Raw genomic sequence first — 23,901 nt, forward strand, 5'->3', positions numbered from 1 at the left:
CATACCCACACCCGTACCATGCCCATACCCATTCCCATACCACACCATACCATACCCATACCTGTACCATGCCCATACCTATTCCCATAGTACACCCCTACCTATTCCCATACCATACCATGTCCATACCCATTCCCATACCTACACCATGCCCCTACCTATACTGATACCATACCCATACCTAAGCCCATACCTATTCCCATGCCATACCACAGCCATACCCATACCCTACCCATACCCATACCCATGCCCATGCCCATACCCATACCCATACCCATACCCATACCCATACCATACCCATACCCATACCCATGCCCATGCCCATACCATACTGTACCATACCCTACCAATACCCATACCCGTACCATGCCCATACCTATTCCCATACTGTACCATACCATACCGTACCACACCATACCCACACCCGTACGATGCCCATCCCCATCCCCATTCCCATTCCCATACTATACCCATACCTATTCCCCCCCCGAGCCCATCCCCATTCCCACCCCATCCCCCCCCATCCCCATCCCATCCCCATCCCCCCCCCCCCATCCCATCCCCATCCCCCCCCCATCCCCATCCCGGTACCTGCCCCCCTCCATCCCCGCCCCCCCCGGGGGGGCGCAGCCCGGGCACCTCCCGCGCATGCGTGCCCGCCGCGTCGGACCCCCCCCGTGTCCCCCCTCCCCCCTCCCTCTCCCCTTCCCCCCAATTCCCCCCCCCCCCGCGGCGGCTCGAGCCCGGTGACGTCAGGCGGGCGGCGGCGCGCGCTCCATCCCCCGGCGGCGGCGGCGGCGCGCGCAGCCCCCCCCCCACCCCCGCCCCCGCCCCGCAGCCCCCGGCGCCGCCGCCGCCGCCGCCGCCCAGGACCGGAGGGTCCCGGTTCCCCCCCCCCCCCCCCCAAACCCCAGCCCCCTCCCCTCCTGGTCCCGGCCCGGCCCCCCCCCCCCGCCCCGCCCGGCCCGGCCCTCCCCTCCCCTGCCCGCCCCCGCCCCCTCCCTCCGCGGATGTCGGTGCGCGGGCCCGGGACGCGCCGCCCCGCGGGCAGCACGGCGTGAGGAACCGGGAGCCGCCGGGAGCCGCCGGCATGGGGCCGCTGCTGCTGCCCCTCGCTGGGTGCCTGCTGGCCCTGCTGCCCTCCCCCCCCGCCGCCCGCGCCCTCGAAGGTGAGTGCGGGGCCGCCGGGGGGGCGGCACGGCCCGGTGTGCTCCGGTGGAGGCTCGGTTCGGCCCCGCCACGGCTCCCCCCGGGGGCTGCGGAGCGCTCCCACCGCGGGCCCCGGCCCTCGCCGCCGCCGCGCTGCGGAGCGGGGCCGCCCGCAGGGATTGGGGGCGCGGGGCTGGGGCCGGCACCGGGACCGGGACCGGGACCGGGACCGGGGCCGGGGCTGGGGCCGGGGCTGGGGCCGGGGTTGGGGCCGGGGGGGCTCCGCCGTGGGGGCTGCGCTCGGGCCCGGGCCGCTGACGGCGCCCTCAGGACCCGGGGGGCTCGGGGCTGGGGCCGGGGGGCGCGGGGGGCCGGGACCAGAGCGGGGCCGGGGCTGGGGCTGGGGTCGGGACCGGGACCGGGACCGGGACCGGGACCGGGGTCGAAGCGGGGCTGGGGCCGGTCCCGGCCGCTGCAGTCGCGGCGCTTCCCCCGGCGGCCCCGCTGCGACAAAGCGGAGCGGCCCCGCGGGTCCCCGCTTCTGCGGAGAAAATAAAGGGACCCCCCCCCATCCCCCCCAACCCCCCCATCCTACAGCAGGCGTCCTCCTCCCCTTCCCGACCCCCCCCCGGGAACTTCCCTCAGCTCCCCCCGCTTCTATTCCCCTGACGCCCCCTCCACCCCCCACCCCCCCATTTTCCCTCTACGAGCGGCAGGGGCTGCCCTGCGGTGACAGCGCGGCCCCCCCCGGCCCTTGCGTAACGGGGCCGGTAACGGGGCCGGTAACGGGGCTGGCCGCTGGCCCTGGGGCCGTCCAGCCCCGCACCGAGCGGCTCCTTTTCAAGCTGCGCACGTCTCGCCCCTACCGGGCTCCATCTGCTCGCCCCGTTCCTCTGCAGCCTCCCCGTACCGGGGGCTGGGGGCCGGCAGCTCGGCCAGCGGGGAACCCCCGGCGGAGAAGTTCCTGGAGATGTTTTAATGTGTGGGGTGGTGGGAGGCTGATTTTTTTTTTTTTTTTTTCCCCCCCACTTAAAAGCCCGGAGATTTGGGGTTTTGAGTTGGCTTGCGCAGCTTTCCGCTGACGGGTTCCCTCTAGCCCAGATGGGAAGGGCCTGGCGAAGGCGGCAGCCTGGAGGGTTTTATCGATTGGGGGGGGGGATCTGGGGGAAGGTTTCGCTGTCCCCTTTTAGCACCCACCTCGGCACCCAGCTGCTGGCGCTCGGTGCCGTGGCGGAGACAGCAGCGTCCAACCCATGGCCAGTGCTGCAGGGGGGGGGGGCTGGAGCCCCTGACCTCCCCCCGCCCTGCTGGAGCTCCAGGCACCCAAATCACGTCCCTGGGAGGGAGGTGGCGATGCCGCTTGTGTCCCCAGCTCTGCTGACACCCGTGCGGGGTTGCTGCAGCCACTGGCACCGAGCTGCCCTCTCCCCGTAGGCAGGGAGCGCACCGGGGTTTGCTGCTCGGCCTCTCCCCTTTTTTGGGGCACCCGGCACCGTGGAGGCATCGTCCCCCCTGGGTTGGGGTTCGAAGCAGCCGGCGGATCCCGAAGTTGGTGGGGGCGGGAGGGACAGGCATCAGTCATTGCATAAGCTGCGTTGCCTTTGGAAACGAGGCTGCAGCAGCGATGATGAGCTCGAGGGAAGTTCCTCCATCCTCTCCTCCACCCCGATGACTTGGAACGGGGCGAAAGCCAGCACGGGAACGCCCCCTCACCGGGTGGCTGGCGGTGGGCTCCTGCTGCGGGGGGGTGCTGTGCCTTGCCGACCCCACAAAGCCCCACACAGCTGGCACGGCGCCTTCGGAGCTCTGTGGGCAGGAGCTGCCCCGGTCCAGGGATGGGGCTTGGGGAGGAGGCTTCAAAACCCCAGTCCCCCTCCCCCTCGGCAGTGCAGCGGCGGGGGCTGCCTTGGCTTGCGACCCCCAAAGCCACCGCCTCGGGTTGTGACGCTGAAAATGTTAATTTGTTCCTGTCTTTGGCTGCAGAAGAGAGGGGAGACAAAGTCCAGCCGGCGGGGATGGTGGAGGAGCTCTTCCAGCGGGACAAAGGGCAGCGGCGCACGGCTCTGATCTGCCGGAGCGCTCTTCCCATCTGGCGGGGCGGCGGGGCGCTCCCCGGGTCCCGATGCTGCTTTGGGCATACCTGTGGTTGAGGGCGGCCGAGGTGTTTCGGTGCAGCCCTTCCCCCTCAGGGGTCCGGGTTTTGTGCACGCAGGTGCCATCTCCCCGGGCAGGGACGGGTTTTCCAGGAGCCAGGCTGGGTCTGGGGACTGTTGGGGGGTGGCTGTTGGGGCTGGCGCTGCCTTTGCCACGCAAGGGAATGGTGCTAACAGGGGGGAGCCTGCTCAGCTCCACGCAGATGTGGGCAGGGGGTGTCTGTGGGGTGCAGAGGGCAGGGTGCTGCCCGTATTGTGCCCAGGCTCTTGTGTCATCTCTGTGTTCCTGCAAGCTGTGTGCCCACGTATCGCTGCGGTCCCTGTGGGAGCAGCACAACCGTGGCTCCTGTCCTGCCGTCTCCTTCTCCGCTGCCGTGTGCTGGTGCTGAGGGGGTGCAGAGCATCCTCGGCAGCGCTGGGCGTTTTTGGGGTAAAACCAAGGCGCTGCCTCCTCGTTGCATCCTCGGCATCCCGGTCCTGGTTTGTGCTCCGCTTCTGAGCGCGGTGCGGGAAGGTGCCGGGGCTGCTCCTGTCGGCTCTTGGTGCACTTCCTCCTGCATCAAGAACGGGTTGGGCCAACGGAGGGCAAACCACCCAAGTCTTCCCCGTTCCTCAAAGGCTTTGGCACCCAGGGCCGCCTCTTCCTGGAGGAGAGCTGGCGAGGCTTTCGAGTTAATTGGTTCCTCTTTGCCACCAGCCCGTACTTGATCCGCAGCTGCTGGCTGCCTCCTGCCTGGCACAGGACGGGCACAGCCTCATCTTTTCGGCATCCCTGGGGCAGGAGGGGGGTGCGGGTGGCGTGGCTGTGGGTGGCGGGGGTACGGGACTGCTGGTGAAGGGACGGCTTCGAGCCGGGACAGCTTTTGTGTCTCTGGCTCTTGCAGCCGGAGTAGGATGAGCCTTGCAGTCCTGTGTGATTGGCAAGGTGTGGATGTGGGGAGAAGCCAAACTGTCTCGATATAGCTTTGCAGGAGTGACTCACTCCCCAGGAACCTGGCAGAGAGAAGGGCTGGGGAGAGAAGCACAGATGCTTTCTCACTTAGCGAGGGAGGCTCGTCTGGGGGGGGGGGGGTGGTCTTAGCGACCCAGCGCTGGTTTTGGGGCTGGCTGCAAGGCAGGGTGGGGCGATGCCTCCACCCCAGCGCTGTCCTCGTCCTGCCTGCCTGGCACCACCCTGGTAGGAGCAGGCTCCTTACGAGCCTGGAGCCGCCCGTGCCTGCGGCCACGATGTGCATGGGGGGTGCTGGGGTCCGGCACGGGTCTGTCACCAGCCAGCTGTGGGCACCGCGCTCCTTGATGTGCCCAGAGGGTGCCAGCGTTTGGCACGGGTCCGTCACTGGCCAGCTGTGGGCACCGTGCTCCTTGGCAGAGCCAGCAAGCAGTGGCAGCAGCGCAGCACCCGTCCTGGGATGTGGGGACTTCCCCTCGCAGAAACAATGGCTGATAAGCAGGGGCAAGCCAAGGGGAAAAAAAAAAACAAAACAAAAAAACAGTGCAAAGCAGCTGCTCCGTGGTGTCCCCAGAACCACGGTCCTTCTCTGGAGCTCAGGGCTGGGGGACAGGGTGGATGCAGGAGCTGGCGGCTTGCCCAGGGGTCGGGAGGTGCCCACGGATGGAGCCGTTCCACCGTGGGGTCCTTGGAGGGCAGGAGGACACCGGGATGTGGTGCTGGTGGTGGTGTGGTCTGAGCGAGGCTGCTCGCTTTCCTGTGGGGCTGTTTGGGGGCTGTGCTCGGCTGCCTCCTTGTTGGGGAGGGCGGAGGAGACCCCAGCCACCGGAGGGCTGCAATAACATCCCAGTTAGCTCCTGGTGTTTCCTGTGGCTGAGCTGAGCAGGGAGAGACAAGGCTGGGAGGGAACGAGGGGCAGAGCCCTTGGACAGAAGGGATCCTGGCTCTTGGAGAAAGAGGGAACATCCCTGTGGGTTTTGGAGGTGAAGGTGCCAGCCTCAGAGGGGTGCTGGGCACACGGGACATCTGCAAAGCAGCCTTTGATGTTGGCTTCCTCGTGTGGTGCTGCTGGGGGATCCTGAGCGAGGACCCTGCCTGGTGCCTTCCTCCAGGAGATGAACGCCAGCGTGCACAATGCTGTGGCCCCTTGTGCAGGTGCTGGACCCGGGTCTGCAACTGACTCGCGGGGATTTTGGTTGCACCTTTGGGGTAAGTTCCTGAGCCTGGTGATCGTTCAGCAGGGCTTTGGCCAGGTCGGGCTGCCCGCTGCCATCCCGTGCAGGGCACATGCGCATCCACACGCCCCCTTGGCCCTGGGAAGAGGGTGCAAGGGGATGATGCTTCCCGTAACAACAGCTCCGGGGAGGGCGGCACAGCCCAGAACGCTGTGGTCACTGTGAGCTGGGCTGAGTCGGCACTATCGATGTGACAGCAACCAGCGGGCAAGACCGTGGCCTTGTCATGGGGCAGGAGGTTCCTCTTCCACGTGCTGAAAAGATTTCGATTCCCTGATGCATGTCGAGCACCTCGTTTAACCGCTAACCCACAGGCGAGTCCTGGCTGCGCTCCCAGAGCCCACTGCTCTGTCTGTGCCGTGCGCCTCGGCGCAGTGCAAAGTCATCGTGCTCCCGGTTTTCCCCAGCAAGTCGCAGAGCTTGGCTGAAATGCCTGGGTGTGTAGGAGAGCTGTCTGAAGCCCCACGGAGAAGTCAGGAAGAATCCAGCAATCCCAGGATTGGGAAATGGGCTCCTCGGAGATTGCGCCTGCTCCTCGTCGCGGCGGTGCGCGGCTGACTCAGCCTGCGAGCGGTGAACGCATCTAACCCGTTTCCTTCCTGTGGGCTCTACGCTTTGCCAAGCAGACAAGGCTCTCGTTGTGCTGGGATTGAATTTTTATCTCCGCCGCCTTCTGGATTGGGCATTCTGGCTCCATCCCTGTTGATGTCCTCTCCGCGCGTGGCTGCCAGGAGATGGGGCGTAGGTCCCCGCTTCGTGGCCCGTTCCCCTCTGCTGCCGCTGCGTACGCTGTGTGCCCGGAGTCCGGCTGGGCGCTGTAAATTAAGAAGCCGCTATCCCTGAGGGGGAGGAGATGTGTGTTTCTGAACCCCATTGGCATCAAAGCCACGTGCCCAAAGCCGGTGAAGGTCAGCAAGCGGCGTTGTGTTCTGGGGGCACGTCCAGTGCCAGCCTGGCGATGCTGTGCCGGCTGCCCACTGGCGGTTCTGTGCGTGTGGCCACCGTCTTCTCCTCTCCTTGGTGGGGTCCCAGGGCTGCAGGAGATGCTGGGTTGGGGGCTGGTACCGTGCCTGGCGCCTGCGGAGGTCTCATGTCTGTGCCATCTTTGGTGGCATTCCCAAGTGAGCGTCAGCGCTGTCTGCACAGAGATGCGCTTTCCTCTCCTTCATATTTCGCAAGCCAGTGCGAGACCAACTTGCAGTTATTTACAGACCAGTTTTTGCTGTTGACTTAACTTTTCAGTCACTTACATTTAATGTACCTTGGCAGCCCGTCCTGCCAGCGGCAAGCAGCAGCAGCAAATATTTTCAGCCTTTTCTAATTCAGCTCGAACTTCTTGTTTTCTTCGCTCCGCGCCTCTTATTTTAAGAAGGAAAAATGCTGGGTGGGTTGCGAGGACTGTTTTGCTGGATCTTATTCCGTTGTGTGAGGTTGCTTTCCCCAGTGCAGTCCATCCATCTCTGGTGCTAAATATAGGCTTACTGTGTCCTTTCTTAGCCAAGGAAGCCGAGCAGACGAAAGCTACAATCACGCGGATGCTTTGCAGGGTTAGAGACAGTCCCAGCAAGCCTGAAGCTCAGGCTCACGGGGTGGGCACTGTGGGGCTGGGCAGGACCCTGGTGGTGAGGGATCCTGGGGGAACCTTGCTGTGGGTGCTGTGGGGGTGATGGGTGGCCTCATCTGCTGTGGGAGGGGGAGAGCAGGTCTGTGATTTCTTCCAAATTGTGGACTGAGGCATCTGAATGTGAGTTGCAGGTGACTGGGGAAGTGTCTAATTGAGTTGGAAGTTTTCATTTAATTGTCTGGACTAATTAGCCTCCTGCAAGATGCCGTTTCTCTAAATGAAAAGGCAGCACTGCAAGTGGCGAGGGTGAGCGCGCGTTTCTGGGTAGTGGCTGGGCACATGGGGCCGTGACTGGCAGGTGAAGGGCAAAGAAATCCGCGGCAGACAATTAGCTTCAGTAACGTGGACTGCGGAGGGAGATGGACTGATTGCTTTCCTTTTGGAGCTGCTGCTGGATTCAGGGCCGTGATTTCCATCCCTTAGTGAATGAACCGAGGTTTTTTACCAAGGGTGAATCAAGTGCCTTCCGTGCCCTCGTGTTGCTGCTCCTCTGCCTCGGCCTTGCTGAGACGTGGCTAGGTTTTGTTTTCTGCGGGCTGCCAGGCAAATTGTTATTTTAATCTGCCTAGAGCTTTGAAACGCATCAATCTAGTCCATTTACTTAATATGGTGCAGCTCTTTGTTTGCAGGCGCCGCTACAGACGTCTGAGCGCAGGGACCCGGCGCTCATTGGATCACAGCAGCTCATTGTATCTGATGAACAGTCAAGTGTACCTCTGCCTCCCTCAGTTTGCTGGCACGACAGGCCACGCTGGAGTAGTCATGGTGCTATAGCAGTTAATCAGTCTCCTTGGGGCTAATTGTGACTTGGTTTTCCTCGTCTCTGCTTTCTTGCACCCAGGTCGGGACCCTTTTGGCATCTTGGTTGTACGCTTCAGCCCACGGGGTTCTGCGAGTTTCTGTTCGTGCCGTGCTCAGGATTTGGTGAAGGCTTTGAGTATCTTGACCTTAAAAAATAAATAAATAAGAATGGAAGAAGGGTTAAAGGCTTTTGCTGTGAGGGTGAAGCTGTGACACTGGGAAGGAATAGTGACCATGCACCTTGCTCCTGCCCTGCAACGCTGCTCTGCAGAGCCTGGACCTGGCCTGCTCGTTGTGGGGTTGCCGCTGGGCACCCGGCACATGGGGCTGCTCGGAGCAGCTGCATCGGGGGCCAAGCACAGGGCCTGGATCCTGGGTGTGCGGCCAGGAGGGAGCTGGAGCCCTCGTGTCCAGCAGCCAAGCAGCTCCAGCTCCAGGAGCAGGCTGGGGAAGGAGCCGGGCTGTGAATGGCTTCCTCCCCCGGCCTGCTGCCTTCTGTTGTAGTGCTTTTTTTATTGTTTGGAAAAGGAAGCAGTTGGCTTTAATACTTCCTACAGCGACAGCGCTTCCAAAGGCCTGCACGGAAGCTGCGGGGCGTAGGGACTCAGACACCTTCCTGCCCAGGCAGCGGAGGGCAGGCGCCATCCATGACCTCCCAGGGCAGCAGCGGGGGGGGCCGAGCTGTGTCCGTCTGTCCGTCCTTGGGGCCAGCTCCGGCTTTTGCCCCAGAGCAGGGCACCGGGGCGTCTGAGGTTATTTCCAAGCAGGGGAGTTTCTTCCCTGCCTCCCGAAAGCAAGAATGGAGGGATCCGTGGTGCTGCCTTCATCTGTGCCGTGGGGACACGCTGTGGGGCTGGCCGGGAGGTGGGCGAGATCCTGCTCGGCTCCGTGTCACCCCGCATGGCCACGGCAAGGTTCCGCTTCCTGCCGGAGCCTGTCCAGATGGGTTCACTCAAGTGTCTCCTCTCGTGGCCTGGAGCGGGTTTTCCCTGCGGAATTTGGAGCCCAGCACTGCACTCGTGAGTTTGGTTTTCTCTTCTGCGGCTGCCTGATGCCAGCATCCCTCCCAAACCTGCCCTGCCCCGTGTTCTTTCAGCTTCTCTGAAATTTCAAAGCTCCTTTTTCTGCAGCTTGCAGAAGGTAGGAACGGGCACACCAGGTCCAAGCACCATGGAGTGTCCAGGCTGCTGCAGGCGAGCAGTTAGTTGGTCATAGCTGCGCTGGTAGAGATGCCAAGGGGGCAGGGTAATGTCTGGGACACAAAATCAGACCAGACATAACTGTACCAGATTCCTCTTTAATCATTTTTGCCAGTTGTAAACAGATGGGACACTCCACCGTGCCAAAGATTTTGTTTTTTCCCTCCACCTCTCAAGACCCAGCCCAGTGGCTGCATCCCCGGGGGTGCCCCTGGGGGGGGGCACGGGGACTCTGCCCGCCCCACGCTGCCCTTGTCCTTGGCCCGAGCTGCGTGCGGGGACGCGGCCGGGTTACTCTGCAATTTGCACAGCTGATCGGAGCTGCCTTTTGCCAGCAGAAGCAACAAGCCCGGCTATTGTGCGGCGACCCTGGGACACAGCGTCGGGGTTCTTTGTTGTTGTTGGATTTTATTTTTTTTTTCCCCTCCCCTCCCTGCTTGTGCTCGGAGCTCGCTGTTTGGGTGGTAGCTGCGGCTCGTGGGGCCGTGCAGCGCTCTTGGCACGGTGGCTCGGCCGTGGCCCGGCCCGGGTGTCTGGGCTGCAGCGCTGCGGTGGGGGAACGGCGGCGCCCGGCCGGCACGGCGGTGGCGAGGAGCGGGAGCGGGGCCAGCTCCTGTGCAGGCGGGGGCTGCGCTGTGGGGAGGTGACGGGCCTGGAGCCCTGCTGCTGGCCGTGTCCCCTCCGTCTCAGGTAGAGGCGCTGCCTGCCCTCCCCTCGCCTTGCTGGCGTTTGGATGTGCGAAGCGCTCGGTTGGCACGGCTGACTCGGCTCCTCTGGGGCCTGGCCCGGGGAAATCCTTCTCCAGGCACGCAGGGAAGTGGCATCGGCCCGTGGAGGCTGCTGGCTGTGTGCGGCACAGGGCCGTGGGCACTTGGTGGTGCGGAGGGGGATGAGGCAGCGCTCAGCAAAGCCACGGTGCGATGTGGCATCCTGTTAGCATGCTCTTGAGGAAACCCCAAGTGTTCCCCGATCCTGCACCGCTGCCTCTGAGGTGCACTCTTGTGGCCCGTTCAGCACCCTGTGCCTGAAAGGTGCTGCTCCGAGGAGGCCTGAGCCAGGGGATGCTTCCCCACCCCGCTTTGGAGGCCGCGTTTTTGTTCCAAGTCTGCTATCACTGGGCAAGCAGGTCGGGTTTGCTTTTGGGGTGTGTTCCTCCTAGACAGGCTCCAGCTCCCGTGAGGCAAGGAGGGGATGGGTCGGGGGAGTTTTTCCCAGCCTCCCTGTAGGTACGGCCACGTTTTGAGCAGGTCACAGCCAAATCCCAGCTTGGGCAGAGCAGCTGGAGATGCTGTCCGCGTGGAGCAGGAGGGGTTACAATATTGCTGTGCTTCCCTATGCTGTTTCCTTCAGCAGGAGCCTGAGGTTTTCCTGGGGAGACCTTGAAATAGCAGCTGGTGCCATGGTGGCTTCATGACCTTGTCCCCCTGAGCTGCAGGAGGTATTTGCTCCCCAAAACAATGGGGCTCATGGAAGCCACCCGGCAGCTTGTGCAGATGATGGAGCTGGGTCTGTTCACCCTATTCCTCCTAGTGCAGGGGGAGACATGCATGGGGCAGGGGGCTGGCGTTTCCCAGCGCTGGCTGGGGTGGGAGTCCCTGTTTGCATGGCACAGCCTGGTCTGGACTTATACTGGTGACCACCCCGGGGATGCTCGCAGGTCCATCCATCCCCGGACCCGTGGGTGTCACAAGTCTGGGCAGGCTGAGTCGCCCCCGGAGCAGCAGGACCAGGAGACGGCGTTCACATGGACAGGTGGACCTGAATTCAGAGTAGCTCCCTGAGCGGCACTCTCCTCTTGGGAATAAAAGTCCCTTTATGCTGGAATAATTAGTGTACTCAGAGCACGCTAATTATTCTGGGATAAAAGTGACTTTTATTCCGGCAGAGTGTCCTCTCAAAGGGCCCTTTCTGCCCGCTCCCGGTTCACAATAGCTATTCTGGTCCGTTTCCCCATTTTAGACAAAGTCCTTATTTGCAAAGCCAGCGAAATTGAGTTGACTAATGAATTAAGGCCAATGGTTTTGGCCTGGCTCCAGCGCTTTTAGAGCCTTGGCTGGCTGATGCCCGTCCCAGGCCGAATGCAGTTGAGCACCCTGCTGCCCAGCGCAGCCCCCCGCCTGCTGCCGGCCCCTTCGCCTCACACAGCCCTGGGCTCTGTCAGTTAGCTCCTTGCAGAGTCCTGCCCTGTGATTCAGCTATCCAGATGAAATGCCTATTAATCTATAATGTGCAATTGCTTTATTGCACAATGCAGGCAGGTCTCTGGGGGAAGCGTTATCAGCTTTAGCCACAAGCCATAAATAACTGCCTCCGGTGCAGAACACTATATTCTGTTTGGGTTCCAAACTGCCAATGGTATAAACATCCTACTTCTTATTGCTAGAATAAATAAAGGGAATAAAACCTTCCGAGCAGGTAGAGGAGGCAGGGGATGTTCTGGATCTGGGGGGGACAGACATCGTGCACAGCATCCATAGTATCTGGCTGGGTCTTCTGCCCCAAATCAATGCCCCTCCCTCACCCCTCTGCCTCGTGTGGGGAGGGGAAGGGGCAGCCCCCCCCAGAAGGGGTGGCTGCCAGCCAGGCACGGCTGCAGCCCCTCCAACCGAACCAAGAGGAATTAAGCCCCTTTCTCTTGGCTGCAAATGCTTTTTTTTTTTTTCTTTTTTCTTTTTCTTGTTTTCATTTAAATTGCAGATAAGCTGCAAAAAGAGGAAAAAAGGAGGAAAAAAAAAAGGCATGATTCTCTCTTGAAACACCCTCTGCTGCGTGGCTGGAGCCTGCCCCTTCTGCCCCTCCCCACCACATTTTGTATGATCAAGCTTTTTTTTTTTTCCCTCCAATTCTGAAAATGCCATGGATTCATTTCATCTGGTTTCATCTCCTGCCATTTTTTAGCTCATTCTTCTAAGGATCAATCTGTGGGTCTGGAGGCAGAAGGGGGGGGGGGACGGGGGGGGAGTCTCACTCCAGCACAGATCTCTCTGCTTCTGAATTTGGTTTAAAATGCAAATTCCACCCCCCCCTTTTTTTTTTAATGCATTTTGTCTGAAGGCAGCTGAGCTGCCCGGAGCCTGGGGAGCAGGAGCAGGAGGGGAAGGGGCTGGGCTGGCGGGGGGAGCGCATTCCTCCCAGCGCGTCCAGATTTCCTGATGCGTGTTAGCATTTAAATCGTCTCCCCCTGGATCTGTTTGAAGTCAGGTGACCGCGGTGCGCCGAGATGAAAGGAGCCCTTGGAAGTCGCAATATGATTTTATTCCCCTTCCCCCTCTCCCTGCTGGGGATGGCCGCTTTTGGCCATCTCCGTTTCTGTCCTCCCTAACGGGGAGCCAGCCCGGCCCCTGCTGCCACCCCTCATTGTTCCTTCTCCTGCTCCACATTCCCTTCTCATCCTTTGTCTGAATCGATAAAGGAATAACGGGCAGGGGATGGGGTGGTGGCTGCCATGGGCCCACTCTGGCTCATCCCTTGGCCGTTCCTCGGCCTCTTGCCCCAGCGGTGGCGATGGGGCCGAGGCCTGCCTGAGAGCTGGGGCCTAGAGGTGGGTGGTGGGGGCAGCTGGGGTCCCGGCACCCTTGGGCTGCTCCCTCTGTGCCCTCCTGTGGGCGATGGGAGCGTGCACAGAGCATGGTCTCTGTGCAAAGGGGCCAGGCCAGCCTCTGGGAGCAGCCGGGACATGGGCCTGGCGCTCTGTGTCCGAGGGCTGCTGCGAGGCCTTGAAGCACCCTCGGTACGTGAGCATCCCCCGTGTTGCCTCGAGGCAGTCAGCAGGCACGAGCCAGAGGCGAAAAATCCACAAAAGCTCGCAGCACGCTTTGGGGGATGCTCAAGGCACGTGCCTGAAGATGATGGTCCAGCAGTGCTCTGCTTGGATGGGATTTTCGGGGTGGTTTTCAGCTCCTTGCTGTATCTAAAAGCTGGCCAGGTCTGAGGAGGCTGGCTCAAAGATGCCTTCCGACGTTCTTCGCCCTCAGCCAGCCCTTTCCCAGCGACAGATGCGCGTGTTTCTTATGAATGGTGTTTTGCTTCCGTTCGAACCTCTCTTGCAAAGCTGAGGCAGGCTTTTCTTTTCAAAATTGTCCTTTTATAAAAAGCAACAACAAGAAAAAAACACCCCCCCCAAAAAAAAAAAAAACAACAAAAAAAAAACAGAGTTAATGCCTTGTGATTTAGACGCAATAGGCAGACTTGAAAGGAAAAGGGAAAAAATGCGTATTTTAAAGTCAATATTTACTTAGCAATTGAACCAGCCCCTCCCCCTCCAACCCAAATAAGTTCCAAACAGCGCATACCTGCGGCTTCTCCAAATGGGAATAGCTCGGAGTGCGAACAGCAACGTCATTCATGGAAATAGCAGCTCCGATGGAGCAGCGGGTCTGGTTTGAATCTTCTCATACGAGGGGCCAGATGGAAGAATTGCAAAAATGCATTTGAACTGTTTAGAGATCTTGTATTTAAATGCAAACCAAACAAATAAGCCTCCCCCCCCCTTGAAAAAATGTGACTGCAAGATCTAAGTTTTGTTATTTTAAATGTCTCTATTATCCTGTCTAGTTTTTCAGAGCCAAAGGCCCTGACAAATTTACTTTAGCCATGAGCTTGCAAATTCTGCATGCTGTGTGCAGAAATGCCCGAGTGGCTGGGGAATATCACAGCCCTTCTGGGCTCTGCTCTCCCTGTTTGTGATTTTATTTTATTTTATTTTATTTTATTTTATTTTATTTTATTTTATTTTATTTTATTTTATTTTATTTTATTTTATTTTATTTTATTTTATTTTATTTTATTTTATTTTATATATTTTTTTGTCATTGGCCTTATGGCTTTGTAACAAAGCTTCGGTCCCTGCAATCAAGGCATCGTGAAGGAATCGAGGTGTGCGCGTGCCTCAGTGTTTTACCTTTTCTCTCCGTGCCTGTCTGTCTTCAGGCTACAGAGAAATTCTGTAAGAGTCCTGACAACACAAAAAATGAATAAATCACTCTCCCCTCACCCCGAAACTTGAGAACAAGAATGGATGACGTGGGGGAGATTGTAGAGAAAACTGAAAGCATAGAATAACTGATTTTTATGTGCAGTTAATAGGACAACTTGGAAAGTCTTTCAGTTTGGCATCGTGGCCTTGCGTGCTGGGGCCCTGGAGGAGTCATGCGAGGTGCATGCGCCCAATCATTGTTTTGGGAAAGCAGCCTCTAAACTGCGCTGTCCTCTGGCCAAGTGACATCTGGAGAGTTAAACTGAGAGGGAGAGACTCTGCGGGGATGGAGATGGGATTGTAAACTGTGCTCCAGTGCCCCCTCGGCAAAGCCTCAGTGCCGGTGCTGGTGAGGACCGGGGCTGGACTGAAGCACAGATGATGCCACCTTTCATCCCACACGCACCAGGATGCTGGGGCTTTTCCATCCCTCCCTTCTCCAGAGGTTCAATAATTTTGTGCCAGACTTCTGCCCTCCAGAACAACCTTGCAGGTTTTTGTGTCGCTGTGACAAAGCTCCCAAGGGCGATGTTCGGGGATCTTGAAGCATCCCAGTGGTAGTTTTGGTGGCAGCTGTAGCCAGCCCTGAGTGAGCAGGGGGTCTGGCAGGGAGATTTGAAGGCTCAGCTGGTTTATGTCACCGCTTTTTGGTCCCGAGCTGCTGGGGCTTGGTACCCGGATGGAGTTTGCAAGCCTGACGTGCGTCCTGGAGCAGGGTTCAGAGCGAGCGCAGCTCTGCGTGCGCAGCGCAGGAGATGTGTGTTTTGGCAGGCTTGGACATTGCGCGAGACCGTATATGCTAGCGTGGAGGGGAGGGGAGTAGCTGGGGAACAGAGACCTATGAGGAATGTGGAGTGGATTTATTCTCCCCCCCCAAGAACATCTGTTTTGCAAATCATGCTCATTCCACTCCATATTTATTGCCAGTGCTGTTTCCTTTGCGAAGTAACAGCCAGCCACCTCCTCCAAGGAGAGGAGCAGGAATTGGGTTGAGTAGAAAAGTATGGCTTGCTTAAGGAGGAAGTTCTTTAACTTTTTTTGTGGTTTACTTCCAGTTTATCTAGGTTTTTATGCCACAGTCATCTGTGCGCTGAAGGTAATTTGGCTCCTACTCAAGGTGAGGACCTTCTGTTCACCAGCCTCTCAGAATAGTCCATTTAAAGCAGAAGTGTTGATTTCTTGCTTTAGGCAAAGATGAGACGTGTTTTGCTGTGCGTTTTTTTGCTAACACTTAAAAAAAATTTTTTCTAAACCCACTGCACGTCTACACGAAGTCCTCTGTCTGCCTGCGTTGTGGTGCTGACTTCGTCTGCCCTCATCACTGAGGCAGTGAGAGGTGCCGCTGGGGTCCAGGTCCTCACCTGCCCCAACAGACCCTGCTGCCGCTCCGCTTCCCTGCTGGGACAGCCGCCCCCAGCCCTCCCTAGAGAAGAAGGGAGCCCTTTTCTGTACCAAAATAACCATTTGCTGTTTTGAGTACAATTTTTTTTTTCCCTTTCTGTCCCTTTTGAATTATTTTTAAGCGAGAATCTCTCCTCTGACTGCTAAAGAGGCAAATGTTTTCCGTGGAAGGCTTTTGCAGCTGTCCTGGCCCTGCAGTCTGAGCTGGCCATTGTACACTGCATGAAGGCTTCTTTATTCTCCTCCCCAAAGTTGGAGCTCCTCTCTCCGCTGAGATTGCCGCTTCTGCTGATGCAGCCGCCTGGCTTTCAAAAAGAAACTTGGCTCATTGTGAACGCTGCATTAACAGACACCTTCTCTAATTGTCCACCTGGCATTTAGGCATCTTGACACTCATTTTGGAGGCTATTTAACTCACTAGGAACATGCTGTGCAAGAACAGAAAGTGCGTTTTGTTACCAAGAAGCTTGGAGGGCTAGCGGCTGAAAAGGGAAGCAATCTTCTTTCTTCTCCTTGTGTAGAGCCACCAGCAGTGGTGCAGTCTTGTGCTGCCAAGGCTGATCCTTGCTTCTGTGAGTGACGGCGGGGACAGTCTGAGCTCCGAGCCCAGTTCAGGCACATCTTTGTGGCAGGTTAACGCCACCCGTGGCGGCAAGGTGCAGTGAGACCGTTCCCTGGGGCTCGCCTGTGCTGGGGAAGCACCTTTTTTTTCCCCTGTAGCTGACTTAGCTGGAGACCTGCACGTGCAGGGAAGAGGCAGGTGCGAGCCAAGTACGTGTCTACAGGGGTGGCATTCCTGACGGCAAACCATGACACATGTGAAGCCTGACAAAAAAAAAAAAAAAGCGTATGAGCACTGTTTTAGTGCTTGGAAGAAATCCCACATGTTCTGCTCCTGCGTAGGGGAGCTGTTGCAAGCAGCAGGAGAACTTGCTCTCCTTCAGTCTGTCTAACCACAGCCAGTCCGTGAGACGGAGCTGGTCTGGAAGATTTAGGTGCTGGTAGCTAGGGATGACGTCTTCGGAAGAGGGGCTCATGTTCCGTGCTGCTGGTGAGCATCTCTGTTCCAGGACGGGTGTCTCTAGTGCAAAATAAACCAGCTGCATCAAGATCCTGCCCTGGGCCTGGCTTCATCTCATGTGTAGACACAAACCTGGGGGACTTTGGGGGGCAGCAGGAGTGTGGGTGCTGGGCCGGAGGCTTGGAGCCGCTTGCCAGGGGCCTGCCCTCGTAAACCAGCTCCTGCTCTCCTCGGAGGGAGGAGGAAGACGAGAGCTGGAGCTGGGCTCGGCCGAGGGCCGTCGCGGTGCGTGCGTGCGGCGGTAGGTCACGTTGTGGCTGCTGGAAACCTCGGGGGATGAGGGAGAGCAGGAAATCCAAGGGAGTGTCGGTTCTTTGCTGTGGTTTTCTTAATGAATCTTGCATTGGGTAAACTTGCGGCTTGGAGATGGGGGAGGAAGCTCAGCTCCTCCAGGAAGAGGGGGTGGCAGAGCTGGCCCTGGTGGGGACGCAGCCCCCCGGGGCTGAGGTGCGGGTGCCAGGCTCGGGGTGCTCGTGGGGACCCTGAGCGAGCAGCGGGTGCCCGGCAGGGTGCAGCCCCTTCTGCTTTGGGTCTGACCTGTCCCTGGGGCCGAGAGGAAATGGTCCCTTGGTGACCATGGGCTCCGTAGTGGGGCTGGCACTGGCTGTGCCCGGCAGGAGGGGTCGCTCCTGCAGCCAGCGGTCCCGTGTTTCATAGCTGTCAGCCCGAGCACCTGGGACAAACGGCCCCGTGGGATGCCCTGCTGTCCCGTCCCACACTGCTGGGTCCTGCAGGAGGAACAGGAGGGACTTGGCTTTAAGCTGGTCGTCTTCGGAACGGTGTTGGGATCGGAGGGCTTGGCATCGGCTCAGAGCTGTGGGTGTTTCATCCATTTTGATATATCCAGTCTCCATCTTGATTGCACTGAACTCTGTGTCATGGTATCGAGCGTCTCCGTCTAACAGCAGCTCCAACGCTTCTGATGCTGTTGAGACCTGAGCAAAGGCAGGTTTGCAGGAGGCAATACCTTTCAATCAAACCCATCAGGCATTTCTGGAGAAAGCAGACAAGTTTTGGGGCAAACAGAGCCCCTTTGTGGGTCTACGCAATAACCGGAGTAATCACAGGGTGGAAGGGCAGGTGGGAGAGTTTCCCCTCCTTTAGGAACCAGGGTTTGGGCAGGGGATGGGGCTCTTCCTCCCCATCCCTCCCTGGCCCTTCTTCTTCCCCAGCAGCACAGATGGAGCAAAAGGCTGCTGAGCAGGAAGGAGGGAGGCATCTCCTGCTCCTAACACAGGTCGGCGAGGAACCTCTGCACCTCCTCTGGTCCGTCAGGAGCCTGAGAGCGAGCTGGGTCATGAAATGCATGAAATGAGCAGTAGCTGGGTGCGTGGCCATGCTGCTGCCTGCTGCAGCCGCCTGGAAGCATGCGGAGACCCCCCCTCGCCATGCGTGAAGTGACAGGGATCCACGGAGAGGGGAGCTGAGCAGAAGACAGGGGCCGACACCAGATACCTGTTGTGGGAATTACGCCTGTGGTGCTGCCTTCTCCTTTAACAAACATCCAGGGTTGCGTTTGGTCGGGTTTTCAAGATTTCCTCCCTCCCCGAGGGGCTCGGGCTTGCTGTTTTATAACAAAAGCTGCAATCAGCGTGGAGGTGTTTGCTGCAAAGAGCTGAGTCTCTCGGGAGAACGCGACATGCCAAGAGACTGGCGAGGAGGCGGGGAGGGCTGGCGCTGCGGGCGCACGTCCCTGCCGCGGTGCGGCTCTGCGGGGGGCTCGGGGATGGAGCTGGGGCTCTGCGCTTTGACCTTCTCGCCTGCAGCAACCACCTGAACTTTTGCTGCCCGCCCTGCCTTGTAATGCTTTCCGAGCTGCCTGGCTCCGCTCGTGCTGCGTGTGTTTTATTTGTACAAATACATACGCGTTTTTCTTTTTCAAGTTTGGTGCTGTCACAGCCAGCTGTGGATTAGCCAAGAAAGAACTTTCTTTCAGCCTCTGCTGTCCAGGGAAACGAAGCCCGGCAGGGCTGGGAGGAAGGAAGATCCCCTCTGGTTTCTTTCCCTTCTGATCGTGGTCTGTGCGCAGAGGAACAGGTCTCTGCAGGCAGGGGTGGGTTGGGGCAGTCGTCGTCCCTGTCCCGGTGTGTGGCTGGTGGCTGGGGTGCAGGCGAGGAGGCGATGGGTGCCTGCGGCCCTTGCACCCTCACGAACAGGCAGCACCTGTGCTGCTGCTGCTCGATTTGAAAACATTCCTTTTTAATTTGCTCTCGTTTGGGTTTTCTCATTTTTTTCCCTTTCTTTTTTTTTACTGTCTAGCATAGAAAATAAAGCGCCTTTGGCTCCCAGGAGCTAATTCATCCAAGTTAAATGATCTTTAAAATCTGTTAGTGCATCATGGATCTCAGTTCCTGTTTTCTCGCAGTGTAATTAATGTTTCAGTTTAAATTTTCTCCTTTCCTTAGGGGCGAGGTTGATGGATCTGATGCCAGGCTAAAACTTTCACTGAGCCATTAGAAAGAAATCAAACTAAAAGCAATCTAGTCCTTAATTTAAATTTTTATTTTTTTTAAATAACTTGTCTTTGGGAAGAAACTGATCATGTTTATTATCGTTATTTCTTTTCTCATCCAGCACCGAAGACATGTAGCCCTAAACAGTTTGCATGCAAAGATCAGATTACGTGCATATCTAAGGGCTGGCGCTGTGACGGGGAAAAGGATTGTCCCGATGGCTCGGATGAATCACCTGATATATGTATGTATGACTTTCCTTCCTAATAATTTTCTTTGCGTTTTGCTCCATTCGCTCTTTCACTGCACGGTCGTTGGAGGGTCCTGAACAGGCGTCATCGCACCGCTGCTCTACCTCCGCTCACGCTTTCCAGTAGCGCACGAGTTCCCAGCGCCCCGGGGGTGGGACAGCGGGTGCCGCTTACTGCTGGAATTCAATCCGTCCATCTGTCTGTCTGTCTGCCATTCATCTCCCTAGCCGCTGCTTCCCGGTGCCTCTTGCTCTGGGGGCTGCGACCCATCGCATTGCAATGGTTTCCTGGGACCTGGGCACCGCTGGGTTCGGTTTCCATCCAAATGGGTTTGAGTGAGGAAAGCCCCAAAGGCAGGGGTGCTGCGAGCACCTTGCTGTGAGGGGCGAGGTGGCGGCGGCGCCCTGTGTTTCCCCTTGCCTTGTGGTGGTGGTGGTGAGCACGGGGAGGGGGCTTGGGACCCCAGGATGGGGGAGCGGGACCTGTCTGTGCCCGCTGGGCAGCGGTGGCTTCAGCAGATGCTGCCGCTCGCTCCAGCTGAGGCCGAAGCCCAAGTGCTGGCGTCCGGCGTTGGAGGAAGCCAGGAGCTGCCTCTCGATGGCGAGTGAAGGCTCCTTGTCCTCCCCCGGCTGCCGCTGCGCTTGGTGTAAAGGTTTCTTCCGAAGCAGGCTCTGGTTCGGCGCTGGAGTTATTTGTTTCTTAAGGCGAAATGATGCAACCGTCCCCTCCGTGGGAGGGATGAGGGGGCTGGGATGGGCTGTCTGGCTCCAGTCAATCAGCAGCCCTGGAAAATTACTGCAGGAAGACTTGGAGGCCTTTCCCAGCGCTGGAAGAAATCCGTCCTGGTTGATGTATTCCGCTAGCTGTGCATGCCCTGTGCCCTGTTTAACCGTGCTCTCTTTATCCATCTGGATAGGTAGATGGACAGCCTGGATGCTTTTTTCCAGCTCTTACCTTTTTTCCCTCTTTCTTCACCGCAAGAGCGGCGCCGGTGAGTGCTGGTGGAGCCTCCTCCCTGTTTGCTGCCTCTCCTTGGGAGGCTGGAAGGCAACGCTGTCCTCCTCCGCCACCAGGCTTTGAAGCCCCAGGTGCTGCTGCCCCGTGGGACCCCCACTCCTGGGCTCTCCGGGTTGTGCAGACCCCTTGGCAGGAGCACTGCAGCGGCTGCTTGCAGGGACGGAGCACGGGATGTTGCTGCCCACTGGCTCCACGCCGCATGGGTGGGGGCATCGTGCCAGGAGCAAATCAAGGACCAACGTGTCCTCTCCTCTCGGGACGGTCCAGGAGTCTCCTCCGTGTCTGTCTTAGCACACTAGGCTGCAAAACCTGATTTTGCAGCAGAAAATTCAGTTTAGAAGCTGAATCCGTAGCCATGCCCTGCTGCCTCTGCACTGACTGTGAGATGCGCTGCCGAGGCTCGGCGAGGTGCGTTGGCTTCTCCCTGCACCCGGCAGCACTCGGGGAGGTTGGGGCAGTCCCGGGCTGCTGTTTGGTGCTGGCTGGGTACTGCTTGGCGCTGAGCTTCCACGTCTGGCCCGGAGCCTGTGCCCGTCTGCCCCTTTCCCATGGGCAGGGGCATGAAGGGAGGCTCCTGCCTGGGCTCGTACAAGCACAGCCCGACCTGCCGGCACATGCAGGGCGGAGGGCCCGGTATCTCTGGGATTGCCAGGCAAGCTTTTCTCACGCTGCTTTGGCACCAGGGCTTCCAGAAGGCTCTCATCCTCCTTATCTTTTTGGCAGGGAGAGAATGACTTTTATTACTATTATTTAATCTCCCTCTCTTTTTTTTTTTTTTTTTTTTAACCCAGGCTGCAAACACTGCTTTTACACACTGCTTGGCATACCCTTTCGTACCCTGGCAGTGAGGCAGGGTTATTTACATTGCAGTAATGTACTCATGTCAGAGTCTCTTGAAATGCTGTCTATTATGTGAAAGGTTTTCCTCTCTGGGGAATCCTTTCAAGTATTTGCTGGCTTTGCTCACGTGTTAGCTGAGCATAGGAAGAGTTCCCTTTCTAAGCTCAGTGGCTGCGCTTGTGTCCATGCAAGTGGCTTGAGCTGATGCTTAACCCGTTGTTTTTTTATTCCACGGTGCTTTCTTGGGGAAAAAACTTGGACAAGAGCCTCCGTCCAGTTGAAAATCAAAGGAGATGAAGAGCTTTGAGAAATGAATTTGTGGTGGCTGAGCTATGACTGTCATCTGGCTGCTTCATCCCCACTTGGCCTCGTGCCTGGGCCTCTCTCAGCCCCCGCGGGATGTCCTGGGGCAGCCTGGCTGCGTTTGCCCGCACGCTGCCACCACCGAGCTGCAGGCGTGCTTCTCCTCTCCGGCTTGGCAGCAGCGCTCTTCCTGCAGACACATCAGGACCCACAGTCTTCAAAGCCACCTGGATGTTCACGAGGATCCGGCATCTCACGGCTCATCAGTTTGGGTATCGAGGAGGTCTTAAGGCACTCGGCTCCCTGCTCTCGCCCGGTGCTTGGTGTGGTGCTGGCGCAGCCGCCCCATGTGGAGCCCTTGCTGGGAGCCCTTCGCGGTCGCTGCCCGGTGGCTGCCGGCCCTTGGAGGTGCTCTCACCTCCTCCTTTCCTGCCTGGGTCCAGGGAGTGGTCGGTGTGGATGTCTTGAGAACCCCATGCTATCACTGTGAAAGTGTCATCCCCAGCCACAGGGCTCATTTCCCACCTGCCCCGCTGTGATGAGGTCCTGAGGCAGCGGGGTTGGTGCTGAGCTGCGCGGTTTCATGCTGGTCCACGATGGTTTGTGTGGCTGCAAGGACATCGGGCAAGAGAACTCGCAGCAGGGAGGAAATGAGCGATGAGGATGCAGCAGCGCTTATCTAGGTGCTTCTGGCATGGTCTTCTGAAATAAAACCAAGGGAGAGGACCCAAGGGAGCTGCCCTCCATCCAGGTGGCACGGGCAGGACCTGCCCACACTGGGTCATGCTCCCATCTGCTCCCTTGCAGCTTTCCCCACTTCACGTTTCTTTGGGCCATTGCCAAGTCAATTACAGCTTGTATTTACAGGGGAAAGAATTGCTTTTCTTTTCTTTCTTTTTTTTTTCTTCCTTTTTTTTTTTTTTCTTTCCAAGTGGCTTTTAGAGGTTAAAAATTCCTGTCTAATTCAGCTCCTTGGGGTGTACCACAAGCTTGTCACATGTAATAAATTGGCTCATTTATTAGTGAGCCAACACAGTCAAAAGCAAACAAAGTGGCTTGTAGATTAATCCTGCCCTGTTTGTGATAAGTAGTTTGATTCAGGCTCTTTGCTGGCGAATAATGGACACGGCAGATCAGTTTTGACTGATGAACTGTGCACTTTATTTCAGTGCCTTCATTCTTTTGGCCCGCTTATTGACACTACTCAATTAACCCTTAATTTGCAATTACTTGGTGCCTAGATAGCGCTGCGGTTCAGCCCCGTTGGAGAAGTGAAAGCCCCGCAGCAGCATCTTGGGAGGGTTCTTCCTGGAAGGGGTCTGCTGGGTGCTGCTGTGCCCTGGGACAGGGAGAAGCGCCGTGCCGGTGGCTGCGGTGAGCCTCAGACCCATTTTCCCATCTCAAGCACCTCGGATCCGCATCCCGAGGAGCCCACCTCCCCAGTGCAGAGTGAGTCGGCTAACAGGAATCATACCGCGCTGTGTCGGGAAAGCAGTCCACGTGCGTGGGGAGCCATCTGGCAGCTGGAGCTCTCCGTGTTTCCATTCTTTGGGCACCTCTTGTGCAAGAAAAGGCATGTTATTCAATAAAAAAGGGCATGTTATTCAATACGCCCAGAGTTAGTCACTTTGCACGAAATGGACAAAAGCAGGATGAAGTTTTTCAGCACGGCGAGTTGGGAACTTTCCATGAGGAGCCGTGGCGGTGCGCTCACGGCGAGAGGCTTTCGTGGGCTCCTCCCGGTGTGGGAGCAGTGCCCTGCCTGCCTCCACGGGAGCAGAAGCCGCGGTGCTTTTCCTGCTGGACTTTATTTCTGCAAAGAATTCGGTTCATTTGGGAAGGGCAGAGGGGGGGCGGAAAAACCCAGCCCGCTCTGTCTGCTTGGCAAGGAACCACTTGCTGATTCTTCGCTGGGGAGGCTGGAGGGCTGTGCAGAGGCTTCCTCGTGCTCTGCAGTGCGGGGAGGCTGGGGCCCTCTGCCGTGTTCTGCACTTTGGTCTCCAGTTAGGCAGTGCTGAAAACACAGCTTGTGGTGGCAGAGATGGTGGAAACGGGGCTCGGAGGAGAAGCTCGGCCACAGCCCCTGCAGCTGATGGGGCAGAGGGGAAGGGGCAGGGTCGCTCCTGGTGCCAGGGGCTGGCAGTGTCCCGTGGGCTCTCCACAAGCACAGGAGAGCGCGTGTGGTCCTCGCTTTCCAGCATGTGTTGGTAGCCCCAGGGCTGGGGTTAAAAGCACACTCGGCATCACCCGGCAGCTTGCAGGAAGTAAAACCGAGCGGCTGGCAGCGCGTGGTGGGGATCCGCGGCTGCACGGCCGGACCCCGGCACTGTTCCTGGCGAGGGAGAGCTCCAGCGTTATTTAGGACACGCTGCACCAGCAGGGCTACCTGAGGCTCAGATGAAGGTGGCTGCTGGTCTAAATAGTTGTCTAAAACGGGACCAGGCTTGGACGGGAGGCTCAGCATGTGCTC

At 58.3% G+C, this 23,901-nt stretch overlaps 1 protein-coding gene across 6 annotated transcripts in view; it reads left to right on the top strand.

Moving 5' to 3' along the window:
- Window positions 1-999: 999 nt before the first annotated feature.
- Window positions 1,000-23,901, top strand: part of LRP1 (LDL receptor related protein 1) — an 87,778-nt gene continuing 64,876 nt past the window's right edge. For 2 of the 6 annotated variants that reach the window (XM_068663510.1, XM_068663511.1), the window contains exons 1-2: window positions 1,000-1,169; window positions 19,142-19,264. In XM_068663510.1, coding sequence (XP_068519611.1) covers window positions 1,091-1,169; window positions 19,142-19,264 — 202 coding nt within the window. In that variant the 5' untranslated portion in view covers window positions 1,000-1,090. Of the gene's footprint in view, window positions 1,170-6,324; window positions 6,395-14,448; window positions 14,531-19,141; window positions 19,265-23,901 lie in introns of those variants that run through there. The other 4 variants (XM_068663513.1, XM_068663512.1, XM_068663514.1 and 1 more) reach the window with 4 other exon arrangements.

This window comes from Anas acuta, chromosome 29 (genome assembly GCF_963932015.1).
Source record: "Anas acuta chromosome 29, bAnaAcu1.1, whole genome shotgun sequence".
Lineage (NCBI taxonomy): Eukaryota > Metazoa > Chordata > Aves > Anseriformes > Anatidae > Anas > Anas acuta.